General features: G+C 42.9%; 2 protein-coding genes across 10 annotated transcripts; one reads left to right on the forward strand and one right to left on the reverse strand.

Annotated features, from left to right (window-relative positions):
• Positions 1-1504: 1504 nt before the first annotated feature.
• On the reverse strand, positions 1505-11538 carry LOC311243815 (nascent polypeptide-associated complex subunit alpha-like). The gene is made up of 8 exons (XM_084333178.1): positions 11491-11538; positions 9844-9912; positions 6207-6292; positions 5312-5389; positions 5057-5203; positions 4779-4907; positions 4524-4646; positions 1505-3803 (listed from the first exon to the last, which is right to left on the reverse strand). The coding sequence occupies exons 2-8, from the start codon at positions 9908-9910 to the stop codon at positions 3789-3791; spliced, it is 645 nt and encodes a 214-aa protein (XP_084189304.1). The 5' UTR covers positions 9911-9912; positions 11491-11538; the 3' UTR covers positions 1505-3788.
• dtx3 (deltex E3 ubiquitin ligase 3) lies at positions 11099-26284 on the forward strand. 9 transcript variants are annotated; one of them, XM_084333169.1, is made up of 6 exons: positions 18705-18969; positions 19030-19143; positions 19327-19367; positions 20002-20804; positions 23282-23499; positions 24115-26284. In XM_084333169.1, the coding sequence occupies exons 3-6, from the start codon at positions 19355-19357 to the stop codon at positions 24188-24190; spliced, it is 1110 nt and encodes a 369-aa protein (XP_084189295.1). In that variant the 5' UTR covers positions 18705-18969; positions 19030-19143; positions 19327-19354; the 3' UTR covers positions 24191-26284. The 9 variants fall into 9 exon arrangements, with proteins under 9 accessions (XP_084189299.1, XP_084189295.1, XP_084189296.1 ...); XM_084333170.1 differs by having other exon boundaries at positions 19045-19148; XM_084333166.1 differs by having other exon boundaries at positions 19045-19143.
• The last annotated feature ends 303 nt before the right edge of the window (positions 26285-26587 follow it).

Below are 26587 nucleotides of genomic sequence, written 5' to 3' on the forward strand. Positions count from 1 at the left end.
AAAATCTAATGTTGTTATTCTCATATATTTGGGGGAATTTCAATTACCCTATCTCTACCTCCCCCATGCTGTGTGTGACCCCTGTATTTCCCCAAGGGGATTAATAAAGGAACATCTTATCTTACCTCGATAGATGCCTTCAAATCTAGGCTCAAAACCCACATTTACCAATTAGCTTTTCCCGATGTTCACTGACTCATGCCCTATTTTCCTGTGTGCCCTCCCATAAAACGGAGTTGTGATTGTTGTCTATTATGTATCCATGTATCTATCCTCTGTACAGCACTTTGGTTGACATGTGTCATGTTAAATGTGCTATATAAATAAATCTGATTGATTGATTATCTCAACGAACAGCTGGAGAAAGACCTTCAGGAGGGTAAGAAAGAGGGTCAGGAAAGCTCCCACTGCCCAGTAGAACAGCTTGAATCCCATCTTAGTGTGTATGGCATTGATGCACAGAGCAGGAAGAACCTTGCAGTAATAATAATAAATTGTATTTGTATTGCACTTTTCTTTCTCTAGGATCCCAAAGTGCTACAGAGTTAAAACAGTTAAAAAATGTAATAATTATTAATAAAAAAATACAGAATAAAAATTAAATAAAAATAGAACCTAGTTAAAAACATAGTATAAACAGAAAATTAAAGACAACAGCACAAGAAAAAAAGGAAACGCTAGCACTCAAAGGCCTTTTGAAACAGATAGGTTTTCAGGCCTGCTTTAAAAGAGGTCAGGCTCTGTCACTGTGGTGCCCTCAGCTGGATGGGGAGGCTGTTCCACAGGTGTGGTGCAGCCGAGCAGAAGGCCTGGGCCCTCATTTATCAATGGTGCGTACGCACAGATATGTGCGTAAACCATGCGTACGATCATTTCTAAGCAAAGTGTGGGACTTAACATACAAACGGCAAATAACATTACGTGTCGATGTAGCCTAGGTGGATATTATAATTAGCCTTGTGTGCCATAAGAACCTGCATACAAATGTCACACAAAGGCGGCTACGTGGCGTAGTGGGCAAGGCGCTCGTCACGAAATCTGGAGACGCTGGGCTTGCCTGTTCGAGCCCAGCGCTCCACATTTGCTTTCAGTTTAGCTGGTCGTCCGTACTAATACACATTGGCCGTATTAGGGGGTGGGAAACTGATGGGTGGGGATCGGGCGTTGTGGACAGCGACTCCTACAGGTCGGTTGGTGCGCCTGCGCAGTAGAATCAGGAAGTGTCTGGGGCAGCGTGAGCCTCCCACGCGTTACTCCTCGCCACTGAGAGATCGAGCTGCGCAGGTGAAAAGATGAGACTGCTGTTACCTCAAGTACCGGAGGGGACTTGTGCTATGTATGACTTAGTCCACATTGCAGCCGGCTTGTGGGAGGCAAGAAACAGCGTTCGTGACAGGGGAGGGTTGAATTGGATGATACGAAATTGGGATGGGAGAAAATATAGAAAATGGGAGAAAAAGTGGATAAAAAAAAACAAATGATGTCACACAAAAAACTAAAACAATTTGCAAGGAAAATATTTTTTTATTATCAACCAAGGGATAAATATACAGTTTATAGTAAAACAAAAAGTAATTAAATTAATCCACAACTTTATTTCCCACCCCTGCAACATTAAGGGGCATTTCACTGAAAAACAAAAAGGTATATTATGCCCATAATCTCACATGTATTCCAGAACTGTAACAATCTTGGACAAATTATTTTGGTTTGAGAATTGCAAATTGCCCTCGTATCATCAATGTCGTGTTAAATACAGGTCAGTAAACGATGAAAATAAAATAAAGGGGTTTGGCCCAAACCCTCACTGAGAAAATATAGCTTTCAAGTTCATAAGATAGGGCTTTTTCAAATCAAATTAACAAAGCATTACAACCAAATACCTAATGAGCTAAAGACTATTTCGCAAATCATTCTTGGGGAATCAATTATACTGGAAGCTGAGTTCTGGGACCACATTACAGAATAAAATCATAACTGCCCACCCAAATTTAGGAAATTTTTTTGCCATTACATACTAGTCTAATCTTAAATCCACCTTGGTTTACCATCTTAACTTCATCATCATAGCTTATTTTCATTCTAGGACATCCTGCTCAAATTCATTGCTCGACTTGTTCAGACGTAGCCAAGAATAGAACTAGTTTCTGACAAATAACTGGGCAAAGCTATTTCATTCTTTTTGACCACCAGAGATGGTGCTTTAGTACTGGATATCTCCATCTCATGCACAAGTTAAGTGTTTAAATTATACCAAAAAAGTTGGATGTGACCTAGAATTAAAAGGGGCACTTCACCAAAACACTTCCCAAAACTCTAAACCGTTTTGCACATATTAATTTAGTTTGACAGTTATTCATTCTCAATTTACTCATTTACTCTGTCAAAACGTTCAAACTAAAATAATGAATCTTTGGACGTGTGAGAGTATGTGCAAAATCAGCATTGTTTTTTGGTGAAGTATTCCTTTAAGCAGGTCAAAACAAGGGGCAATTGGGGCTGTTCGCATTTTTTGCCTCATACTCGGTTGGAGACATGGCATGACATGAGACATGCCAACTCAAGTTTGTCAATTAAAATTCCCCCACTGGTGGTTTATGTGGAAGACTGCAGAGAAGTTGTCATGGACAAATACATGTTTGCCCTTCAGGAATAGAAAGTGACTCACTGCCAACTGCACACGGTGCAAAGTTGCAGCACATTTATGTGCTCCAACCTCTGTTGTGCAATTGTCACCTGACCATAGGCCCCCCCTCCCCCATCTGGAGAGCGAAGCATCTATACTGTTACAATTTCCAGACGCATGGCATTGTGCCTAAAGGGACACCAGTGGTCAGGAAGGCCCTGCCTCGCCACAGATGCAGACCAAGGACGCACGTCGAGAGCAGTGCGTAGAGATTAAAGCTGGAGTGTGCACTCCTTATCTACATGGTACAATCAAAGCAATCCCACTGCTACTGCACAATTAGAGACAAATTCAGAAAACTCCACCTGTTTTCTATCCAGAAGACAACATTTCTTCTTCCTCATTTGTGATCGGAACACTGAATTTTCTACATTAATGAATAGAAAAAGAATGTTCCAATGGATTGTGGGATGTAACTTCCTATGCTTACAAGGTGGCTGCCAATGCCCCTCGACATGAAATGTCACTCAGTTTTAGGAGTGACGCAATATCATGGGCTGCTTTGAAGGGGCCGGGTCCCTCCCAGTGACAGCGCTGCGGCTATCTTCAACCATGCACATTTGCCCATTTCTACACGGCCAATGTAGCCACCCCTCATGCCGTTGCAGCAGCCACACTACAGACTCCTTCATCCTCTTGAGATATTAGGCGTTGGTTCCTGATGGCCTTGCCAGGATGAGTCATCCTCTAGCGGTCAGGAAGAATGTAATAGAACAAGAGCTACAGATGTAACTGCAGTTTTATTCATTCTGGACGACCGCCAGACTTCGCTTACTCTGGAGGAACAGATTTCTGAATGACGGCTGCTTATATATATATATATATACACACACACACACACATACATACAGTATACATATATATATATATATATACAGTATACACGCACGCATCATTGATTCGAGTCATTCCACGTCACATGTGACTGGTAAAAACATTTGACCTGCACAAGATGAAGATATCCAGTGCAAAGAGATTGAAGCTAGAGGGGACTTTGCACTTTGGATGTTTCATTACCACCCCAGACCCCCCTCCCCAATATGTATTTTGGGTGAAATTCCCCTTAATCTTCTCCAGCGTTGGAAAGAGAGTCATCTGATGTCTACATGGTCAACTCCTGCAAAAATAAAATATAAAAATGCTATTAGTTATTTGAATCACCTCATCTAGGGCCACATTTATAACATTTCCTTACAATCACATTGTATCTGACCTGGTGGCGTATGTAGAAAATCACATCAAAGTACAGTAGCTATTTATAATATTAAATAGACTTAGAAGGAAACTGATAGGGTTGAATTTTAAGTTTTCATCACTTAAATGAGCTTTTTACAAATTAGAGTTATTATATGGAATAGAGGTATGTAAGATAGGCAAATGCTACTTTCCTTTGAGAACAGCCCAATTTATAAATAATGTACGTGCCAAGTTGAAGATGAAGTTTGAGAACATTTTAGAGTATCAGATTTGACATAGCAAAACAACGTGACACAACATTCTAGGGTATCAAATTTGACATAGCAAGACAACCTGACGTGACAACTCTCTCAGTACTGCTCTCTTGCTTTCACAAACGCCTCTGCTGTGCACCATGCCTGTACATTTACTTTTAGCTGACGCTTTTATCCAAAGCAACCTAGAATTGACCTATATCAAGCCCACCCTCTTTTCTTGATCCTCCAATCACAACTGTCACTGAAGCGACAGCGACAGTTGTGATTGGAGGACCAAGAAAAGAGGAGGTGGGGCTTGAGAAAGGTCAATTGTGTACAACAACGCCAGCAAAGGGATACACTCCTGGCAGCCTACCGGTATGTCCATTATGTGTATTTCTTACCATGATGGCATTGACAATGTCATTATTGTTGTTCTTGAGGGCTCGAATGGCCTTCGCCCTGGATACGTTCGCTTGGGACATCACCAGTTCAATATCCTTGACCTCCACACCAGTGTCATCAACCTGTTAAGTGAAGGACAGTCACTTTGTGCTTTTTTTCTCCCTTTTCTTCTTCTCATAACCAGTAGGAATTTGAAGTGTGGAAATATTAGTGTTTCTGTAGCGAGACAAGAGATTTTTTCATTTTTCACTCACTTCCTCCTCTTCGCTCTCCTCTTGTACCGTGGGTGTGTTTGTGTTCTCCTGGATATTTGAGACAGCTTCTCCTTGAACCTTGAACTTTTCCGCCGCAGCCAACTGGGCTTGTTGCGAGAGGTCCTCAATCTGGGACATATTGAAGATCATTATCAAACCAGATCCCATCACTTTTTCTGCAGCGACGTGTCAGTGCCATACGTCTTCGCTGCTATGATTCACGGCACATTAGTGAAATAACTTTTCAATGCTAAACAAACAAAAAAAATCTGTCTCACCTTCGCTTCACCGAAGACGATGTAGGTGTCCGATGCCGGGCTCTTGTAGACGTCTGGCTTGGGAATGACGAAGAGAATGTTCTTGGATTTCCGAATGGTGACCCTCGTCACTCCTGTCACTTGGCGGAGGCCCAGCTTGGACATAGCCTGAGGTTTTACAACACAAATTAAACGCCTGCAGCCATCGAAGACATAAAGCCCACGATTAAAGGACATAAAGGGGAATGACCTTGAGTTTAAATTAAAGTCGCGGACCTTTCTGGCTTTCTTCTCACTTCTGCTTTGCTTTGCTTTGCTGACCGGCTCCTCGTCGATCTCTGCAGCCGCAGCAAGCTGAGGGGAAACAACAAGGATTTTATCATTTCTTTTTTCCAATTTGGAGAAACAATGCCAATTTCCTTTATTTAATTTGTTTACATCTATATACCGTCTCATCGGAATTGCGTTTCTATGGTAGGTTTGGTAACAGCTTGGACCCAAGTGTATTTCATGTTGCAGTGCAAGGGAACTATAAAAGAAAGAAGGGTCATCACATCAGAATACCAGCGTTCTATGCTCTGCTTGGTGTCAGACTTTGCTGCCAGTTCTATTGACGCCTATTTTATAATGTATAACATACACGTTATCTGAGGAGATATACATCCACTAATATATCAAATGTTAACAATGCAACAAATTGCTGATGATTCTGACATCAGAGGTAATAACCTATATAAATGACGAGGAGATGGCCGATACCATTCCACTCAATGTCAGCCGAACTGAAAGTTTCTACACTTTGCACCAATGTGCGTTCACGCGCTACAGTGATGTGATGGCCCTTCCTTCTTTTATAGTTTCCTTGTTGCAGTGCAGGGTTCTTAGAAAAGGGGGGGGGGGTTGGTCACTGATGTGGAAGTAAACAACCACTGGAATGCTGAGTGGGACCACCGTTCAAAACGCTTTATTAATTTAAATGGTCCCAGCGCTGCCCTGTGGCTGCTGAATCTCCACATTGTCGTCAAGTAAACATTGTCAACATCTAGACCTTTTTGTTTCCCTCTCTAAAGACCTTGTTGCAGTGTTTGCTGATGAGGAATCAAATGAAGTCCATTTAGAATGTTTATGTTGTCAAGTTGAAACCATCAGTTGAGGGCTGCCATGGTCATACCTGTGCCTGCTGCGTCTGTGCCAGGGCTGAGTCCTGCTCCTCCAAGTCGGGGACAGACTCATCACTGTCTGATTCCGTACCAGACCCTACAAACCGGCCAACGAGAAAGCCAATTAGATTAACAATACAGTACTCCTTTTCGACAGGCAGTTGGTTTTACTGAACAAATGTAGTGTGGAGAGAATGTAATGTATCACAAAAGGACACATCTATTAAGTTCCAACAGCTCCCTGGAATGGTTACAGTACTGGATTAATGACCAAACAGAGAACACATATCACAGAGACAAAGAAAACATCAGAATAAAACAGTTATCTAGTTCAGCACCTGGTTATTAGACATTTTATCTTCTATGAATACACTTCCATCACCCAAATATTCAAGGCAAGGTGTTATGTGATTAATGGTAAATCCTGCATTAACATGTAAAGGACAGACGAGGAAACACACAATGGATTGCACACAAAAAGTCCACAAAGCTTTCAAATCGCATGCTCCAAGACAGTACATTCTAGTGGATTTTGAGTTTGATTTAACCATTCAACAAGAAAACAGACTGCAAAGAACAGTGGCAGAACCTTTTACACGATAGCAGTTGTACGGTAATAACGTGGAACAGGTCGAGGCAAAGGGTAAGGACACTTAGGGCCTTGAATGATGCTTAGTGCTTAGTGGTACTGGTCAGCCTCTCTTATGGAAAGACCATTGTGTGCATGTGGCCCTAGCAATTACATTCAACTGTCTCTTCGAGAAAACTAACTAACTAAACTAAACTAACTAAATGAAATGTATTTTCCCCTTAGTGTCACTATTTATTCATTCAATATGAATGACTATGGAAATACATTATTTCTGTGTCTACCATGTAAAAAAAAATTAAAACAGACTCAAGTCTGCCTCTCTTCTTAATAAGCTTCATACATATGTGGTTACTGGTTAGTGCCACATAAAATGCCATGCAAAAGGGCACACCACTGACAGAAATACCCTTCTTGTTCTTGACCCCCGGTTCCACTGTGGGATCTTGGTCTGAAGGGGGTTCAGTAAGGAAGAAGGAAGCTACGGAGGGAGCAGGGGTGGGTGACGACGAGACCTTTGGGGGTTCTTCAAAGGTCTCGTCCTCCGAGCCAACAGGCTCCTCTGGTGCAATCAGCGGAGGGACGTCGTGGATCTCTTCGAGGGGTGAAACGGGTACAGACACCGGAGCCGACTCACAGGACGTAACCTCCACACTAGCCGAGGCAGAAGAGGGGGCCGAGGGCTTGGCTGAATCGGACGGAGATGGAGAAGACTCCTGAGACCAGGCTGTGGACATTTTCTCAACAGCGACGAGCACAGATGTAGCAGCAGAAGCTAGCGAGGGGGGAGTGGTAGTGGAAGCCAAAACATCTTCGATCTCGGCTTGCTTTTCGGCTACCTCTTTAGCGCTGCCGCCGCCCACGGTGCCAGAGTGCAGGTCGGGAGCATCAGCCAGGGGCCTCGAAGGGACGGAGGCTGCCACATGCACCTGCTGCTCTGGGGTTTGACTTGGAGTGGCTCTCTTAGGGGGGCGAGGGGCTAAAGCAGCAGAAAATGACATGGGTGCTGGAGCTGCAGGCTGACAGGTGACTTTAAAGGCAAAAGGGGAGGCTCTAACAGATGTAGCTTTGGGAGCAACTTCAGCAGGTGGGATTTCGACCACAGAATCTTCAGTGTGAACAGCCCCAGAGACTGAGGACAGAGCAGGTGGAAGTACGGCTGAGGCTGAGGAAAAGAAAGTACCTTCTTCAAAAGGGTGGACAGTAGTAGTAGTAGTAGTAGTAGTAGTGTCCACTCTGGGGTGGACAGCATATGAAACAGAGGACAGTGAGGACAGAATAGGAATGGCAGGAGGTTTGTGTATGTGTGTGGAAGCACTGGTGGTATCAGACAGGAAAGGATGAATAGGGTTGGCAAGAACTGGCAGAATGGTGTTAGGTTCAGCGGAGAGTGGCAGATCGGCCATGCCTGGAGCAGAGGAGGGTTTAGTAGGTTGTAGTAAGTTAGTGGCAACTTGTGATCCGTCGATTTCTCTGGCTTTGATTACCTTGGGTTGGAGGTTGGCTGGGTCTCCATGGCCAGGAGGAGAGCCGGAGGAGGAGGCCAGGGGTGTGTAGGAAGGAGTGGAACGGAGGAGGGACTTGGGAGACCGGGGATAGGAGGTGGATGACAGAGTGGGGTGCTTGGGGGCCACCTTTACAGCTTTAAGTAAGGAGGATATAGGTATATACAACGGCTCTGTCCACATTTTAGTGTCGTTAGTTCTGGTATGGATAAGGAGGCTAGTAGTAGGGGGGCCAGGGGGAGTGGAGGAGAGCACCTCGGGGCTAGAGACTGAGGGAAAGACAGGGTTTCAGTTGGAATGCCAAACATCAGACCAATCATGCCAAGATGTCATCAGTATCAGCTATAGTCTAACAAAAACGTCAGCCTAGTCTAGGGGATTATGTATATTGTACAGTTAATTGTGCAGATTTGAAAGACGGTGGCTGGTATTTATAGCAGGAAAGAAAAAATACCTAGATCTCATAAATAAAAGATAATTCAGCATCCAGGCTCTGAAAAGTTGATGAATGGCATTATCATTCAGTAACCTTAAAACAAATATATAGTAGAATCTACATTACCTTTAGCCAAATGTACAGTATGTTAGTAACTTTGTTAAAAGGTGTCCTGAAACTTACAAGTCTCAATTATTAATTAAAACCAATAAGGTTGTAAATATAGTTGACTGGTTTATAAGAACAAATCATTATCAAGTTTAGATGTCTTATAACTAAGATCACCAATGTATGATACAGGACAAGTCCAATCACAAATCATAAATATATAAATAATTAAATATATATATCAATGAAAAGATAATGAATAAACATTAATGAGGCACTTCATCCACAATTAGGCTACTTTAAAGGGGCAGTTCAAAGAAATGTTTCCCCTTACCCAGAGTGACATCTATCCTTTTTATATGATTTGTTTAGTTTTGGATATCTCTCCCGTTACTCAATACAATGGAGGTGAATGGCACTCAAAGCGCCAAAAATATATTTGAAAAACAGAAAAAAGCAACATCTCTTTCCAGATATCATGACACAGTTACTCAAGACAATCTACAGACCTTGTTGTGAATAGTTTCATTTAGGAACTATTTTCTACCGAACAACTGGGTGTACTTCGGTAGAAAATAGTTCCTACGTGAAACTCCTGAATTTTGGGTGAACTGCCCATTTAACTCAGTTTTGTCCCAATGTAATTTTTTACTGAGAAATATTTTTGCTGCATTCTTTAGTTTATATTTGGTTCTAAAATGTGTTTTAATTAAAATTCTTAAAAAGACCTCTTCACTGGAAATAGGAAGTTGATTTCTTCCCTACAGCTACAGTATCACTCCACAGGGATTTAGGCCATACTTCTCTTTTTTCCATTTCAATGAACTGTATCCAACACATCATGAAATACCGGTAAGCTAAATGTCCTTTGAGTGACATCCAAATTAATTTAAAAAAAGCTAGTGTTGTTTTAACATTACATGTAACGCCTACATAACTAGAAGATGCCCCAGGGCGAGAAGACTGGACAGTGACAATGTGAGCCTGACAGATAAGACAAGTTTACAAACCAGAGTCTGCCTGTGGCTGTTGAAGCTCCAGCTCCATGGGCACCGTCTCTGTGGCTTCACCTGGCATGACTAGGAATAAAACAGTAGATCAGGTTGAACCAAAGGATTATATGAGTTTGTGGAATCACGGTTTGCAGAAATACACAACTAATGGCACGTTAAGGGGCCAGCAAAACCCTCTGAATCATTATCTAGTTCAAACTGAATTCTGGTCCTAGTGCAGGGCCCTCTGCATTGTCTAGACCTGAATAATTGAAATACCTTGTTTTGATCCTAGGGGCCTGTAGTCAGTCTTAAACTTGCAAATAGAACTTGTTTATTGAAAAACGTTTCCCAAAAGATCTTCTTCGCATCCCTATTTGATTTCCAGCACCTGCTCTCCAAGACTTGTATTCTAGTGTGCAGAAGTATAGGCCCTACTTGTGTATTATTGTCACAAAAAGTATGATTTTCTGACATGTCACTCTTCTCACGTGCGAGATGACTGGACCACCAGTGAGGGGGTCAAATACACCACAGCAATAGTGAAATTCTGGTTTCAGCTCATTCCTGGCAATTAAATAAATACATATATATAAAGTCATTTTTGTTTCCTCATAGTTACTTCTTGGTTGGAGGAAAAGGAGATGTATTGAACATACATAGCGTTGATGAATGAATGAATGAAAACTTTATTTAACAGATTGCAGAATGGGTACAATACAGTACAATACAGTACTGTACGGCTTAAGGGGATGCAGACCAGAGAAAGACGTTTGTCTTGTTTACATCAGGGTCCCCCATTTTCAATTCATAGTGATCTGATACATCCATTGCCTGGCTGCGGTCTGGCAAAGCTTCACTATTTATAATGCTAGTTAATCGTTTATGGAACTAAAGGCTTATGTGATAAGTCCGCTATGTGTGTCAGTTGCAGTGTGGGACATGAGGTGAGCTGGCCCCGGCTGTTCGTGAAACCGGAGTGATACAGCGAGGGCACCGCACAGACCACCGCAACACTTCCGGTATTTTGAGCTCAGCTCATGGGAGAGCGGGGGCGGATGGAAGAGGGGGGGTAAAATGAATAAATGTTGATTAGAGCCTTGACGCAAGTGGTTGTAGCCATAGATATATATATAGATATCTATGGTTGTAGCGCTACGGCTACTTACGTCAAGGATCTAATCAACATTCATTCACGCGCTCTCTTCCCCCACTTCCCCCCTCACGAGCTCCATGTAACGCGGAAGTGCAGTGGTTATGGAAAAGCTACAGTGACATTGCTATCCACAACCCTGCGCACTCAAGACTTCGTACGAGGTTCTTGGTTGTTTGGAGAAAAGTGAGGTAAAACCTAATCGTCCCTTTTCTATTCATAAACATATAGCCACAAGGCTCGTTGAGATGCTGGCTAGAATACCGGGGTAACGTTACTGCCTGGCTACGTTAGCGAACACGTTACCTACAGAGGGCAAGTCACAACAACAAGATCCATCTGTCAGACACATTCACTAGATAAAGGTATTGGTTTACTGTTTAAGGAGTGGATAATACAAAAATGGATTTAATTCAATACAATCCTCAAACTAAAGATTACATTCCAAAGACAACTGACACAAATAGAAACCTAAACTGTTCGATGGCAATAGATTATCTCGAATAACTTACTGGGGCTGAGGTTTATCGTATTCGTAGGTCCAAGCTTCTAGCTTTCTGTGAGATGACTACAATTACCAGCATGCTTCGCGTGTCCGGATCCGTTTAAAGGGGAATCTCACCATTTTTATATGAATGGCACATTTTCGTACCCACTGTCTTGGCAGTAGACTATAGGTTAGACTTTAGTTGAAAGATGACCCCCCCCCCAGGACTGTGCATCTAGAAGGGGTGGGGAAATGACATGTTGAAAAATAATACAATGATAATTAAAAACAGTAGTCAATGAAAAACATCTTAATAATAAAAATGTAAAGTCTTATAACAACATCAAGGAAGGGTTGGCTCTTATGTGATGTGCAAATGGATATTGGCTGTTGTGCACATGATGTACAGGTATCAATCAGAGACAATCGATCAGACGGAGAATCAATCACAGGTAGTATGCTGGTGTCAGAGAAAATGGAGGACCCTGATGGAAACAAGACGAAAGTCTTTCTCAGGTCTGCATCCTCTTAACAATTGTATGTATTGAGCTGTACTGTACTGTACCCATTCTGCAATCTGTTAATAAACTTTTCAATCAATCAATCAACCTCATTTAGTATCCGGATGGCTTGGTGATGGTAGCTTCTTGTGAGCCTTTCTGTGTTGGCCCCAAGGCTGTGGTAGTGTTTGCCCCGACTGCAGAAGAGAGAAGAGACTGTTGCTTGGGTGTATGGAGTCCTTCATGAGTCTTTTGGCTGCTTGATATGTTCTGAAGATCGGGGTGTTCACAGATGAGCTGACCGTACCACTCTCTGCAGAGCATTTTCGGTCCTAAGAGATGCTGTTCCAGCACCAGGCGATGATATCCCCTGCCAGGATGGTGCATGTGTAAAAAGTATCTTGGGGGCCATCCTGAACACTAAACCCAGGCCTCTGATGGAAGTAGAGGCGCTGCTGTCACAAAGCTGTCATTGTGTGTGTGAGGATGTGGCCAAGCGGTGGAAAAATTTAGTCAGAGACAGGTTGTCATCACCCAGTGGTTGCTTTTTATTTTCTCTGTTGTTTTGCTCCCCAGTGGAAGAAACAGATTGGACAAGTAATGTTATGCTGCACCTGCTGAGAGAGAGAGTTTTTTCACGGACTCACTTTGACTCTTGCCGTACTTGTTGACGTGTTGTTCTGTTTTTCCTTTGTCTATCCGTTGATTTTATTTTATTTTTCCGTTTATTTTATACTTTTCTTTGCACTTAGCTTAGCTATGTGAAGCACTTTGGTTGACAAGCGTCATGTTTAAACGACGCAAACTGTTCTGTTCTCAACCATCATTTTCTTTGGACAATAAACCTTAAATCAGTTGCAGCCTGGACATTCAACTCTTGAGTTGCCAGCAAGATGTTATACATAGAAGAGTAGAGTGGTGTGTATATGGCCAATGTGCATCCCTACTTATAGGGCATGGGATAGCCCCATGAGTCCATGACAGTGTGTAAACCATGTCAAGTCCTTTGAGATGTGTACACCAAGGTACAAATCAAATCAATTGTATTTGTATAGCCCGAGGTTACATGGAATTGCCCCCATGGGCTGTACAAGTCAAGATGAAACATCACAATAGATCAAGAACAAAAACCACCATAAAATCCAAATATGCGACACTCCCAGACCCAGACTTTCCCCAATGAAGATAAGGAACAACTCACTAAAAAAACTAGCAATAGGGGGGAAAAAGCACCACAGGCGACATGGAGGAGAGAAACCTCAGATGGGCTGTTCAAAGGGGATCCCCCAACTGGATGTAGATGATAATATAGTGTTGCTATGGATGATAGATGGATAGAGAATAGAACAGGTGAATAATAGGTATATTATACATGTAATGAAACACATATATACATGGTAGCAATAGTATCTAAGTGGACACAGTGGTGGTGGGGCTGATCTCGGACAACGACGAGAAGGCTTACCGGGAGGAGGTTGAGGTACTGGAACGCTGGTGCCAGGACAACAGCCTGCTCCTGAACATTGGTAAAACCAAGGAGCTGATCGTGGATTATAGGAGAGGACAGCAGGAGACACACACCACTGAGGATAAACGGGGATACCGTGGACAGGGTGAGCAGCTTTAAGTACCTGGGGGTCCACATCTCAGAGGATCTGACATGGACAACACACATAGACTCAGTCGTAAAAAAGGCGAAGCAGCGCCTCTACCACCTGAGACAGTTAAGGAAGTTCAGAGTATCTGGGAAGATACTCCGGAGCTGGAGAGAGCATCTTGACTGGAAACATCACTGCCTGGTATGGAAACAGCACGGCACAGGACAAGAAGGCCCTACAGAGAGTGGTCCGCTCAGCCGAGCGTACCACGGGTATTGCATTACCACCCCTGCAGGTTCTATACAACAAGAGTTGCAAATCCTGCAGAATAATGAAAGACCCTCACCACCCCAACAACAGCCTGTTCATGCTGCTGAGGTCAGGCAGAAGCCTGCGAACACCAGCTACTAGGACAGAGAGACTTCGGCTCAGCTTCTTCCCCCAGGCCATCAGAGCCTTGAACCCTGAACTCTCCACACACAAGCACACATGAGCACACACACGATACACACACTGTACACGCTCACACACTAGCAGCCACTTTAACATGAGCAAGCACACACTCATGCTGATGCTGCACACGCTCACACTTATGGCCACTTTACAAAAGGAAAGGTCACTTTAAGAATAGTATAGTATAACTTGAGATTGTATAATATAGCATGTACATAAAGACCCAGTGCCTCATCCGTAGCTAACAGTGTATTGCACTACCACAGGACCTAGCATGTCCTACCATGCTCTGTAAATAACTCATGTACATATACCGATATGCCCTACTCTGTTTACTTGTTTTATTGCACAATGTCGTTCTATTGGATTCTATTATATATTTTTATTACTATTGTATTTGCACATCGTTGCGGGCAAGACCACCCGCATTTCATTGTATACTCGTATGCTGTGACAAATAAAACTCTTGACTTGACTTGACTTAAGGTACATAAGAACATAAGAAAATAGAACTAAGAACAACAACAACAAAGCATAGGAAAACGAGCGCTGGTATGAAAATAAGATAAAGGCTAAAAGTCACTGCTCGGAGCTCAAAGTATCAGTCATATTCATGCAACACTGGACAAGCCAGACAAAAACACTGGACAAAAAAATACAGCAGCTATGAGCCTTTATATTTTTATATATTGAACAGAACAGGGAGACCATTCCAGGCAAGAATGCTATTCTCATTCAAATGGGACGTTATATCAATCTATATATTCACATCTGTCTCACTCGTTCTTGTTCTGCGTTTATGGGACCCGTGACTCTATGACATGTATACAGTTAAGTAACCATTAAAGTAACTACGAAAATGGATGGTTACTCTTGTTTTCCAATATCTTTAGAAACTTTACTACTTCAGAAAAGCAACGGCACCAACATAGCATTTGCGTGAGTAAACACCTAAACACTCCAACACTCCCCTGCACAAAAAGGGCAGTAAATTAGACCCAGGCAACTACCGCCCTGTTTCTATCCTCACCTCCATCTCGAAAGTCATGGAAAAAATTGTATACGAACAGGTCGAAAAGTACCTCGCGGAAAAAAATCGAATCTACGAATTCCAATCTGGCTTCAGAACATCCCACTCCACTGACGCATGCCTTCTCTATTTAAACGACCACATCAAACAAGAGGTGGACGCGGGCAAATACTGCGGCATGGTCATGCTGGACCTACAAAAGGCCTTCGACACTGTCAATCACACCATTCTGATTGACAAGCTAAAAGCAATTGGTTTTGATAGTCTTATCAGTGAGCTGGATGCAATCCTACCTGGAGGGGAGAGAACAGATGGTGGAGGTAAACGGTACCCTATCCCCCCCCCTCACAGTGAGCTGTGGTGTTCCACAAGGAAGCATACTAGGACCACTACTGTTCCTAATTTATGCAAATGACATGTCGTCAGCTTGTGACTGCAACTTGTTCCTGTTTGCGGACGACTCAGCCCTGCTGGTCTCTGACAAGAACAAGTTACAGGTTGAAAAAACCCTCAGCTCGGTACTAGGCAAAATCTGCTGATAACAAACTATCATTACACATGGGCAAAACAGAGTCCATTCTCTTCGGTTCAAATAACAAACTCAGCAAGACCGACGGCTTCTCAGTTACAGTGGGTGACAATATTGTCACAAGGAAAGAAGATATTACCTACCTGGGTTCCATCCTAGAGGAAATCTTTCCTGTGACAAAATGGCATCCAATGTAATAAAAAAAAGTCAACCAACGAACTCGATTCTTGTACCGGATCTCCTCACTGGTAAACAAGAATACCCTGAAGACTCTGGCAGGAGCACTCATTCAAGGGTACTACGACTATGCTTGCACCTCATGGTACCAAAGCACCTCAAAGGCGCTAAAAACTAAATTACAAACATCTCAAAACAAACTGGTCAGACTACTGCTTGACCTTACTCCTAGAACCCACCTCACCCCTGCCCACTTTGACAACCTAGGATGGCTTAGAGTAGACGACAGAGTACAGCAACTTGCAATGGGCCTGGTCTACAAGATACACTACACGACCAAGGTACCCATGTACATGTCAAAATACTTCCCAAAGGTCAGTGAATACCACGATCACAACACCAGAGGGAGCTCCACAAATCATGTTAAACCCAGATTCGGCTCAAACAAGGGACTAAACACGTTTCGCAATTATGCCACATCAATGTGGAACGCCTTACCCAAAGCTGTAAAGGAATGTGAATCACTACCCACTTTCAAAAACACTCTCAAAAAACACCTACGGGAGACTGCAATTCGAAACTGGCCCCTGTAAATGTCCTAACACAACCCCCTCCAATGTATAGTAAATTACCAAGTATGGTCTTGTCAATATTCCAATGTACAGTTTTGCTTGTACAGTTGTCAGTTCGAGCCCAGCGCTCCACATTTGCTTTCAGTTTAGCTGGTCGTCCGTACTAATACACATTGGCCGTATTAGGGGGTTGGAAATTGATGGGTGGGGATCGGGCGTTGTGGACAGCGACTCCTACAGGTCGGTTGGTGCGCCTGCGCAGTAGAATCAGGAAGTGTCGGGGGCAGCGTGAGCCTCCCACGCGTTACTCCTCGCCACTGAGAGATCGAGCTGCGCAGGTGAAAAGATGCGACTGCTGTTACCTCAAGTACCGGAGGGGACTTGTGCTATGTATGACTTAGTCCACATTGCAGCCGGCTTGTGGGAGGCAAGAAACAGCGTCTGTGACAGGGGAGGGTTGAATTGGATGATACGAAATTGGGATGGGAGAAAATATAGAAAATGGGAGAAAAAGTGGATAAAAAAAAAAATATGTAGCAGTACTGTCTATCTGTATGTCATATATGTTATGATGAATTGAAAATGGGGGACCCTGATGTAAACAAGACGAAAGTCTTTCTCTGGTCTGCATCCCCTTAACAATTGTATGTATTGAGCTGTACTGTACTGTACCCATTCTGCAATCTGTTAATAAAGTTTTCAATCAATCAATCAAACCAGACCAGCCTGTTGTAACCTCATGATCAATTACCTTCAGCATCTGATTAGATTACATTATATTAGATTAAAATGTATTGTCATTATAAAGCACAAGTACAGTACAATGAAAAGAAGTACGGCATCTAACCAGAGTGCAAATGTAAAGCAGTAAAGTGCTACAGCAATATACAATGTACAGGTGGTTAAACTGGGTACAAAATATACAAATGAGTACTACTGAGTGTAGTGCTAATCAGATGTATATACAGAGTTGTATTATATAAATAGCTCTAGTATGACTACTACTGGCCAGCAGCCTAACTAGTAAGAGTAGGGTACAGATATAGATATAGTAAAGGACTATGTGCAGGTAAGTACAGACAGGTGAGGATATGTGGTAAAAAAAAAATATATATATATATATATATATGGTAGATACAGCATTATAGTACATGCTATCTGTTGTACTTACATACACTAATGTGGTAGGACAAGTAGGTCTCCTTCACATTAAGAAACCCTGCTATAAGCAGTATCAATAAGAGTAGTATCGATAAAGTCCTAACGATACCCATCCCTATATGAACACTGTTAATTACACTGTTATCAATGAAAGAAGAAATGTTTGCAGCTGTGGTTCATTATAAATTATAATTATATTGGTTCATTATAAAAGATAAACCTGAAAACAAAAGCACTTAATGTTAAATAAAAGGACCACAGTAATGAGGCAGGAGGAACATATTTTGTTGCACTATAATGGTAAAATTATTTAAAAAATAAAAATAAAAGGGTGACTAAAGATGCCTCCCCAGCTTTTAGCTGTTTGATGTGAGATGTTTGAACCATGTTGGTGAGGATGAGGTGAGGGTGGGATCAGGCCGTCCCTGTTGTCTTTCAGTTGTTTTACATAATATAACGAAGACTTTTCAGTTTGTCACCAGCGAGATCCACAGAGTTCTATTGTACAACGTGTGCAGTCTTGCAGTGACGGAACTCTAGTAGAGAACACTCCTGTTCCAAGTTCCCCACATTGGCTTTCACCAGTGAAATTATACATCAAAAGGTGCATCACCCCAGTATTTTTGCATATAGTACTAGATGTGTTTTTGCATATAGTATCAAAAAGCTTTTTTTTTCTTTTACATCTCAGGTAGTGAACTCGAATACGGCCCATTACTACATCTGGGGGGAAAGCAGGCTCCTACATCTGGGGGAAAGGCTCCGACCAGTCTTCTAAGAAGAAAGGTTAGAATTAGCCAAGGAATAATAACCAAGGAAATTAAATAAAACACATTAATACTCAAACGCTTTAAATACAACATAGGATGAAGGCTGGCTAACATTTTCCCATTAGCCTAGATAATAGCCCAAATGAAAGGTGGTGTAGTATTGTTTGATATTTAAATCGTAATGCACATCTCAGTACTGTATGTATATTTATATTATTAGAGCAGTAGTTCTCAGGTCGTAGCCTACTGTTACTAACATATCTTGGTATAACTGGCACAAGTGAGATATTCCCAGGTAGCCCAATTATGCGTTTCTTTTATTATGACATAAGGATTAGTCAACCCCAGTGATTCACAGCCAAATAATACCACATTAACCAATCAAGTTAGTTCCTGGTGACGATACTTCCTGGTCACTGTCGTAGGTTCTCGTAGTCCCGTAACGGGACTCCCGTTAATAGTTATTTTGTTGGTAAGAATTTGCTGGGACATGGGTCGAACGCGAAAACAGTGACATGAAAAGATGCGAAAGGCCAAATGATCGGTCTCTAGTCTAACAATACGCTGTCTAGTAATAGCTTCTGCGGTGGTCCGTGTCAGATACGAGCTGGCGTGTAAACTAAAGGTTTCCGAAGTCCAAGGACATACGAGGAACGCACATTCTGGCGAGAACGAGATGCTGGAAGGATCCGATGGAGGCTTGTTTGCCACAGGGTAGGGATGCAAAAAAAATCGAGATGAGTGTGACTGGATATCATGCCTTGACTACAAAAGACTTCTCATTCGCAGATAAAACTGCAGCACGCGAATAAGGCCTCATCCCATGGTGTTGATCTCTAATCCATCCGATAAAACCCATTGACAGGCATCGACGAGCAACGACAAAGGGTGAGGTATCGAAATATTAGAAGAAAGGCTTATTTTGTTGCTAAATTATTAAAGCATGCGCAGACCAAATTGGTCATTTCGCTCGCGGAAACGGCTCAAGTCAAATGTCTTCGACCTGCCGTGATAACGTTTATTCTCCACAACACAGTCCTTCAGTTTTTCCTCTCTTTTCTTGTTCAACAGGAAGCTTTATTCAAGATTAAGGGAATATATGGGATCACAAGGTAATACAGTTTATCCAATAGGTATTTCTCTTTGTGTCATGTTACTGTTACTGTGAAACAAATAATATGTACAGCAGCCCGGGGTGCAGTTTCCTTTGTTTACACAGTCTGCATATCAGAACAGCTGATCCGTCCCCAGCAATGCCGCGCGATACCGCCTGCCTGTTGTGTACTGTGTGGGTCTTGACGTGCTGCGGCCACTGCGACTAGCTCAATGGGGGTTGTCCTAAAAAAAAAGATAATACACTAGTAGTTTAAGAGAATATTTCAACTACGACTAGAGATAAACTGAAACAGGTCTGTAATCCTCCTTGCCTCGCTCGTTATTTTGCTTGTGCAGAACAGGCATAGCTTCTCGAGCACATGATGATATAGGCCGAGTTGCAAAGGAATAAAGCCACCTAGCTACAAAAAAAAATAATACTTTTCCTGCTATGTTTTTCGTGATATAAAATGGATAAACGTACATGTATGATCGCATAGAATATAGTGAGACGTTTGTGAAAAATGGGGAAATACTGCAACTTCTATAACTGAATTTGTATTCCGGTACCTATAAGGCTTGCAAGAATGCAAACGCTCCAGCGGGACTAAAAGTGTTTTGTTGATGTGTCTTGTGTGCATCTCTTTGCAGTTTCTTCTGATGAGATGAGTGTGCGTGCCGGCCAGGGTAGTGATGAGGTGCTGGTGTCCCAGGCGGTGTGGGATTACCTGGCTGCAGCTGGGCGGCCCTGGCTCATCGACTTCCAGAACAAGCAGGGGATGAGTGCTGGTATCATTAGGCGTGGAGAGAGGGGGGGTTGCTGTGCTGTGCGGCTGCAGCCGGTGGACGGCTCCAGGAGGGCTGGGGCTGGCTTGATGGAGGGACCCATCTCCAACGAGACCCGCAAAGCCTTCATTGACTTGTGCCGCTGTGCCCGCAAAGAGATGAGCAAACAGGAGGGCGGTCCCAAGAGGAAGCGGACTCTGCTGCCCTGCGTTGGGGTCCTGGAGCCAAACGGAGAGGGGAGCCTGCTTCCACCCCCCCCTCCCCATCCCCGACGCTCCCAGAGGCAGCAGCAGCGGTTCAGGAAGCCCGCTGACGAGGAGGCGTGTGTGCTGCTCCACGAGGCGGCCCACAGGAAGGACATGGACCCCGGCATGGCCTCACACAGCGAGGCAGAGGAGAACAACGCCTGCTCCATCTGCATGGGGGACATCGTGGAGAAGACCACCCTGGAGAGGTGTGGACACTCTTTCTGTCGCTCTTGCTTGGATCAGGCCTTCAAGGTGAAGAGAGCGTGTCCTGTGTGTCGGCTGGTGTACGGTCAGTTGATCGGGAACCAGCCTGCCAATGGCAGCATGATGGTGGAGAGGGACCCGGACTTGGAGCTGCCTGGTCACGAAGGCTTCGGTTGTGTCTGCATCATCTACAGCTTCCACCCTGGCCTGCAGGCGGTGCGTAATAACCCATGTAGCATGTGACGCTAAGAGCTGGAGTTACCGTCTGCATTACTGGCACCATGTCATCTTGTGGATAATTCTTTATGGGTGAAATAATGCTTTCAGTTTTATACTGTGCAAGGATCACTCACTACACAATGTTGTCACAATATTAAGAATCAAATAACCTACATTTAAACAAAAATGGAACAGGTTTTGGGTACTTGTTTATTTGTTATGAGGCGTGAGATTAATTTGTGAATTTATACCCAATTACAGTTAGACACATCAGACACGTATGATACATTTTCAGCCCCTCCTTGCATTTTGTGGCTTCTTTTGTGTCACAATATGCGGTGTAACCATAGTGCAATTAAGAACAGAAGGAGGTCCACACCGTAGCTCCCCTTATATTTGCGGTTTATTCAAGTACAAGTGACATTTCGAGCAAATGCTCTTATTAACATGTACAACGTTGCCATCTTTATAGACCACATGATTCAGGCGCATGCCATTAGTGTCATACAAAATGTACCCAAAATACATCATGGGGACTAGGGTTAGGTTAACAATATTGTTACATGTCTAATGTCTATTACTAGCTTATGTCTAACAATATTTATCTTCAACACATTCATTCTATATTCTTCACGTAGAAAAATGTGATATCCACAGCTTCATTACTATTTGGAGCATAAAGAACAAAGTACATATTATTGAAATATCCTCCTGTGGAGGATTCTCTTATTAATATAGGCCTAATGCGTTGACCTTTGTTGTAAATGGCAGTCTAATGCCATCAGGAAAACATCTGTTAAACACAGCAGTCCCAGGAAAACTCCCCTCGAGACTCTTGACTGACCAGTAAGTGACACATCAAAAGCAGCAGGGACATCATAGATGACATCATCACAATTGATTTGACAATGATACACATGAAATCTGTAAGAAATGGCCAACAGCATGTGCAGATATCACAAGGGGCCCACGTCTGTTTTAGATTTGGGGATGGGTACACAGTGTGGTGAGACCAAACCCAAGTACAGTTAGGTAGTTAAGCCGATGGTTTGTGCTCTTTGCAGTAAAGACTAGAGGTAGCTTTCCATGATAGCAGCCAGGGCTTTGAAAACAGAAAGCAGAATCTTAAAATCAAATCAATTCTAAAGCGGGGTGGAAGCCAGTGAAGAGAGGCCAGAATATGGCTAATATGGTCCCTCTTCGTGGAACCCGTCAAGGTTGGCCACAGCATTCTGGACCAGTTGCAAGCAAGATGTCTGATGTATCACCGGTAATAGTCGGTTAACTTGAATTCTAATTACTTAAATCCTTTCATACATTTAAACATCACATATCTTCTAGGCTACATCTCAACTGAGTGTTAAACACAGAAGCCGTTTTGTTTTCCTTCAGTGAATAGCTGCCATTAGACCTTACTTTAAATATGTAAATTCATATTGTAATTACAGATAATTCTAATAGCAAGCAATGGCGATGACACATCATGGGTGTGGTCACAGCAATATTGGTATCTAAAATATAGGAGAATATTAATCTTTGTGACCTGAAACAACCAAATAGTGGCAAGCCAATGGGTCTTCTATAGCTGAGCATGTGCTACCTAGAGGATATTTGGCTTTTAGAAAATCTTGACACAGGACACAATTTCAGTGGTCAGAACTTGAAATTAAAATTCACTTTCTTTGTTCAATATATTGGATAGGAGCGCTGCGTGGGACCTCAATTATTCCAACCGGTATCAGGTGCTGTTTGGGATGGGTTAGATCAATAGCAATTAAGAGTTTTTAAGTTTGTCTCCTTTAGTAGAATAGTTCAAAATCTTTGGTTGTTTTTGGAAAACTTAAAATTTTTTCCAATGCACACTGTTCCGTGGCAAAAATAAAATTCCTTTATTGTGACATGGCTAAGTACAACAATAAAAGAAAATGCAAAAAAAATAATGCATACCACCAACGCATTTCAGCTCCAGAGAGCATTCCTCAGAGTGCCACTTTGTTTGGTCTGTCAAACAATCGCCCTCTTGGTTAGACTATACAACAATGTCAAGGATTTATTTCACCCTTTTTATGGACATTTTGAAACGGCTCACTTGTCTCAGGACAACTGGTTTTACAGACCATACAAAGTGTCCCCAGTTAATGTTGCCAATCACCAAATGTTCAACAAAAGAATGACTTCTCTCTGTGGAACATGTTTTGTCCCAGTTCTGAAGAATCAGTGACCACTTATATTTGAGCTAATGACAGACCTGAGACAGCCACAGTAATTATCTTTTAAAAGCTGTACAACAGTTCACATTAAATGGCTTATATAAAAGTGTTGCAGTAAGGTTAACCTGCATAACTGGCTTAATCGGCAGTGATAACTTACATCAGGCATCGCTGTCTTTCCAAGGCTGTGGTTTCACTATATAGCAGCTAAACCACCCCACTGGCCTAAATGTGGCCTTGCTTTCTGCCTCTTGTCCTTAACAGCCGGAACACCCAAACCCAGGTGTGCGGTACCCGGGGACGGACCGCGTGGCCTACCTCCCGGACAGCCCTGAGGGGAACCGCGTGCTGGGCCTCTTGCGCAGAGCCTTCGAACAGCGCCTTATCTTCACCATCGGTACCTCCATGACCACTGGCATGCATAACGTCATCACCTGGAATGACATCCACCACAAGACCTCGATATGGGGGGGACCACGCTGGTATGTGTAGCCTTTTAGTTGTATGCTAATAGCAGTTAATGGAATGTTCCAAAAGAGTTGTACCAGAGATGGGTTTTCTTTTTATCCGAGAAAAGGCCATTCGTGTTCCAGGTATTACTTACTGACAGATTTAATTTAAGCTCCTGTCAAACAAAAGCTACCGACTGCTGTCTTCAAATAGATAACGGCACCGTTGCTGTTCAGCGCTGACATACTGTGAGGGAATGAACCTGATCAATGATTGTAGGTAGTCAAAGATAGACTTGGTTAACACAGGTTTATTAGTATATAGCTGAATGACCCAACGGGGACACGGCTGGTGTGTCCCCGGGTGAGCTCCCAGATTCTAATGAGGCCCAGGTTCAGGATTGGAGGAGGGGGCGGAGAATTAGGAGAAGGGGGGCGACGTAAGGAAGGGGGGGGTTCGGGGGAGACACTAGACATAGGGTGGTTGGTGAGGGTAAGACGAAAAGGTGGGTGAATGGGGGAGGGTAGACAAAACTTGCGTATTGGAGGACAGTAGGCTGTCTGTGGGGAGTGGGATCACAAGTGGGATGGAGGGGGAGATACAATTATTCTACAATACTCATTATGGCATTTAATTTTCTCTGACAGTTTTGGCTACCCAGACCCCACGTACCTGGTGCGAGTGACGGAGGAGCTCAGAGAGAAAGGCATCACAGCGGACTGACGGTGTGAAAGGGCCGGACCGTTCCGGAACTTTCTAGAACATCCGACCGCCCCTCATGCTGGACATGACTAGGCTGCGGGTCCTGTTCTGAGACTGTCGGGCCCTGGGGGGACAGCCGAAGACAAGGCTGCGTGACGTGAGCACCAGAGCCCAAACTCATCACACCCTGTTCATTCGGTTTTTCTTCGGCTTAAACCCAGTGCTTTGTGTGGAACAAATACTTTTGAGTGCAGTGCATTCTTGAGACACAATCCTCTCTACCTGTCACCATTCGCAATAGGACTGATATCTGATACACTCATTGAAGTGTGTCATAGCGTGTTGAAGTTTGAGGTACTTATATATTTACTCAGAAATCAAAGTTTGAAATGTTAAAAAAAAGAAAAGACAATTTATTATGTTGGATTAATGTTTATTTCCTGGCCGGGGAACCCTTTCTTTATTTGTTACAAGCACACATTTCCTTTTCTTTCTTTTGTCTCCCCGTCTGTTTAATAAGTCTCTTATTTGATTGTTACTAATTTCCTGTTCTAAGGATAGTACTTGGACGACTTGGCAGAGTAGCACTGCTTCAATAGGAAGGAATCATTGCAATCTAAAGCACTCACAGGCACTTTGGAAGGGTATTTGTTTTTCAGCAAAGTAGGAGTAAATGCTTTTGTTTCCTCTTCATGGATGAGTCGCCCCGAGCAAACTCCAGTGTGTGTGCGGTCATGAGCTATTAGCTCCATGGCTACTAGCTGATGTCAGTTGCTTTGGCACTCTTCATCTCCCTCCATTCTTCCTGTGTCACTTAAATTGGAAGAACGTGTTACTCGATGTCTCTTATTTACGACCGCTTATGTCGTATGTCTTACGACTTCCCCCGAGGTTCCTTGTCATCCTCTGAGCCCGTTTATTTTGAAGACGTCTCCAGGGTTTCTCTGTTGAAACCTCACAATGGTGTCCCCTCTGTGTAAAACTCACTCTTAAGTTAAATAACCTCCACTTCGCCGCCCGAACCTGATCCTTTTCAGGTGGGCTGAAGGATGGATAAGACCCGTGGTGTTTAACATACCTGGTCACGTGGTGCTGGTGAGTGGAGGGTTCGCGGTTCGAGGCCGTCAGAGGACAGGTGTCTGAGCGCTAAGTGCCTGCTAGCGCCTAGTGACCGCCGTTACATCGGTTCAGTTGTAGTAGTACAGTTGTGCTCGTTCCTACTGACCAGATTTATATGACGATGTCAAGTGCAAAGGGCATGTAGATCACTTTTAAACCAAATCAAAGGCACAACAGCTCTTTAATTACCTATGCCTCTGTCCCTGTCAAACTGGGGAGACTTACCTGAGAACTTGCTCATTTAAAATGAGGTACCTGCTGTAAATTTGTTTGTCTAAGTAGATTACAGAGTTAAAAAGCCTGAAAAAAACATTATTTGGTTTGAATTTTGGAAAAACGTACCCCTTTTTGTCGTGCCTTTCTTATATTACATTTTGATAAAGATCAAGCATGCTGTTACTAATGAATGACAAACCGTTCAGGCGTGTTTAGTTGTTTTAGTTCATAGGTTAACAGAATTATGTTTGTAGCTATATCTGGCTTTCTGTAGAAATATTCTACAGTTCACGAGAATAATGTATATGGTGTGTATTTTAATTAACTTCTCATTTATAAACATTCTGGTTGTCCAAAAGCTAAAAAGCCTGAAGAAGAGGCTATATCTGTTCAATTGCTTTTGCGTCCAGTAACATGCTTGAATAGTGGTGAACCCTATCATTCATTTGATTAGAATATATTTGACCCATACAATACATTGGATACTCTTTCTCCCTCATGTTTCATCACCTTTGTATTTTTGTTAAGGGACCAACTCAAATCTCCTTGGGACACAGGACTGTAGTTTACTAAAGCTACCGTGCAAACATTTCTATGCAGTACATGATTGAGAAGGGGCCAGAAGACAATATTTAGAGGGATTGCACATTGCAAATTGATTGTTAACGAAAGGTTGGAGTTTTGCTTTTCTAATTGCGTTGATTCGTATTTTATGAGTCTGTTGATATTCAAAATAACTGCTTTACATTTTAATACTTGAATAAAAAGTTATGTTCTGTTTTCCGTTTCTGTGCTTGATATCAAAATGCAGGCATTCGCTGTGGCTATGGTGTACACTATGCGCCATCTAGTGGACACAATTATTGATGCAGGTAGAACGAACAAGGTATGATGCTTATGAGAAGGGTACGAACCGGCTTCCGTTTCATGCCCACAATGCATAATGTCCCAACAAATATAGTATACGTTTATCAAAACTCCCTTGTTTTGTAAACCGAACAAATTAAAGATGGACGACGTATATACATCTCTGCGTAGGAGATGCGTTTTCCCACCCCACCTACCCAACCCACCCCACATACC

This window comes from Notolepis coatsorum (genome assembly GCF_963971535.1).
Source record: "Notolepis coatsorum genome assembly, chromosome: 17".
Classification (NCBI taxonomy): domain Eukaryota; kingdom Metazoa; phylum Chordata; class Actinopteri; order Aulopiformes; family Paralepididae; genus Notolepis; species Notolepis coatsorum.

Excerpts from the sequence above, each read along its gene's own strand:
- LOC311243815 (XM_084333178.1), bottom strand. The coding sequence starts at position 9,910 with ATGCCAGGTGAAGCCACAGAGACGGTGCCCATGGAGCTGGAGCTTCAA. Across the intron at positions 6,293-9,843 it reads ACAGCCACAGGCAGACTCTG|GGTCTGGTACGGAATCAGAC; the intron begins GTTTGTAAACTT and ends GCCGGTTTGTAG. Across the intron at positions 4,647-4,778 it reads AGGAGAGCGAAGAGGAGGAA|GTTGATGACACTGGTGTGGA; the intron begins GTGAGTGAAAAA and ends TTCACTTAACAG.
- dtx3 (XM_084333168.1), top strand. Across the intron at positions 20,805-23,281 it reads TCCACCCTGGCCTGCAGGCG|CCGGAACACCCAAACCCAGG; the intron begins GTGCGTAATAAC and ends TGTCCTTAACAG. Across the intron at positions 23,500-24,114 it reads ATATGGGGGGGACCACGCTG|TTTTGGCTACCCAGACCCCA; the intron begins GTATGTGTAGCC and ends TTTCTCTGACAG.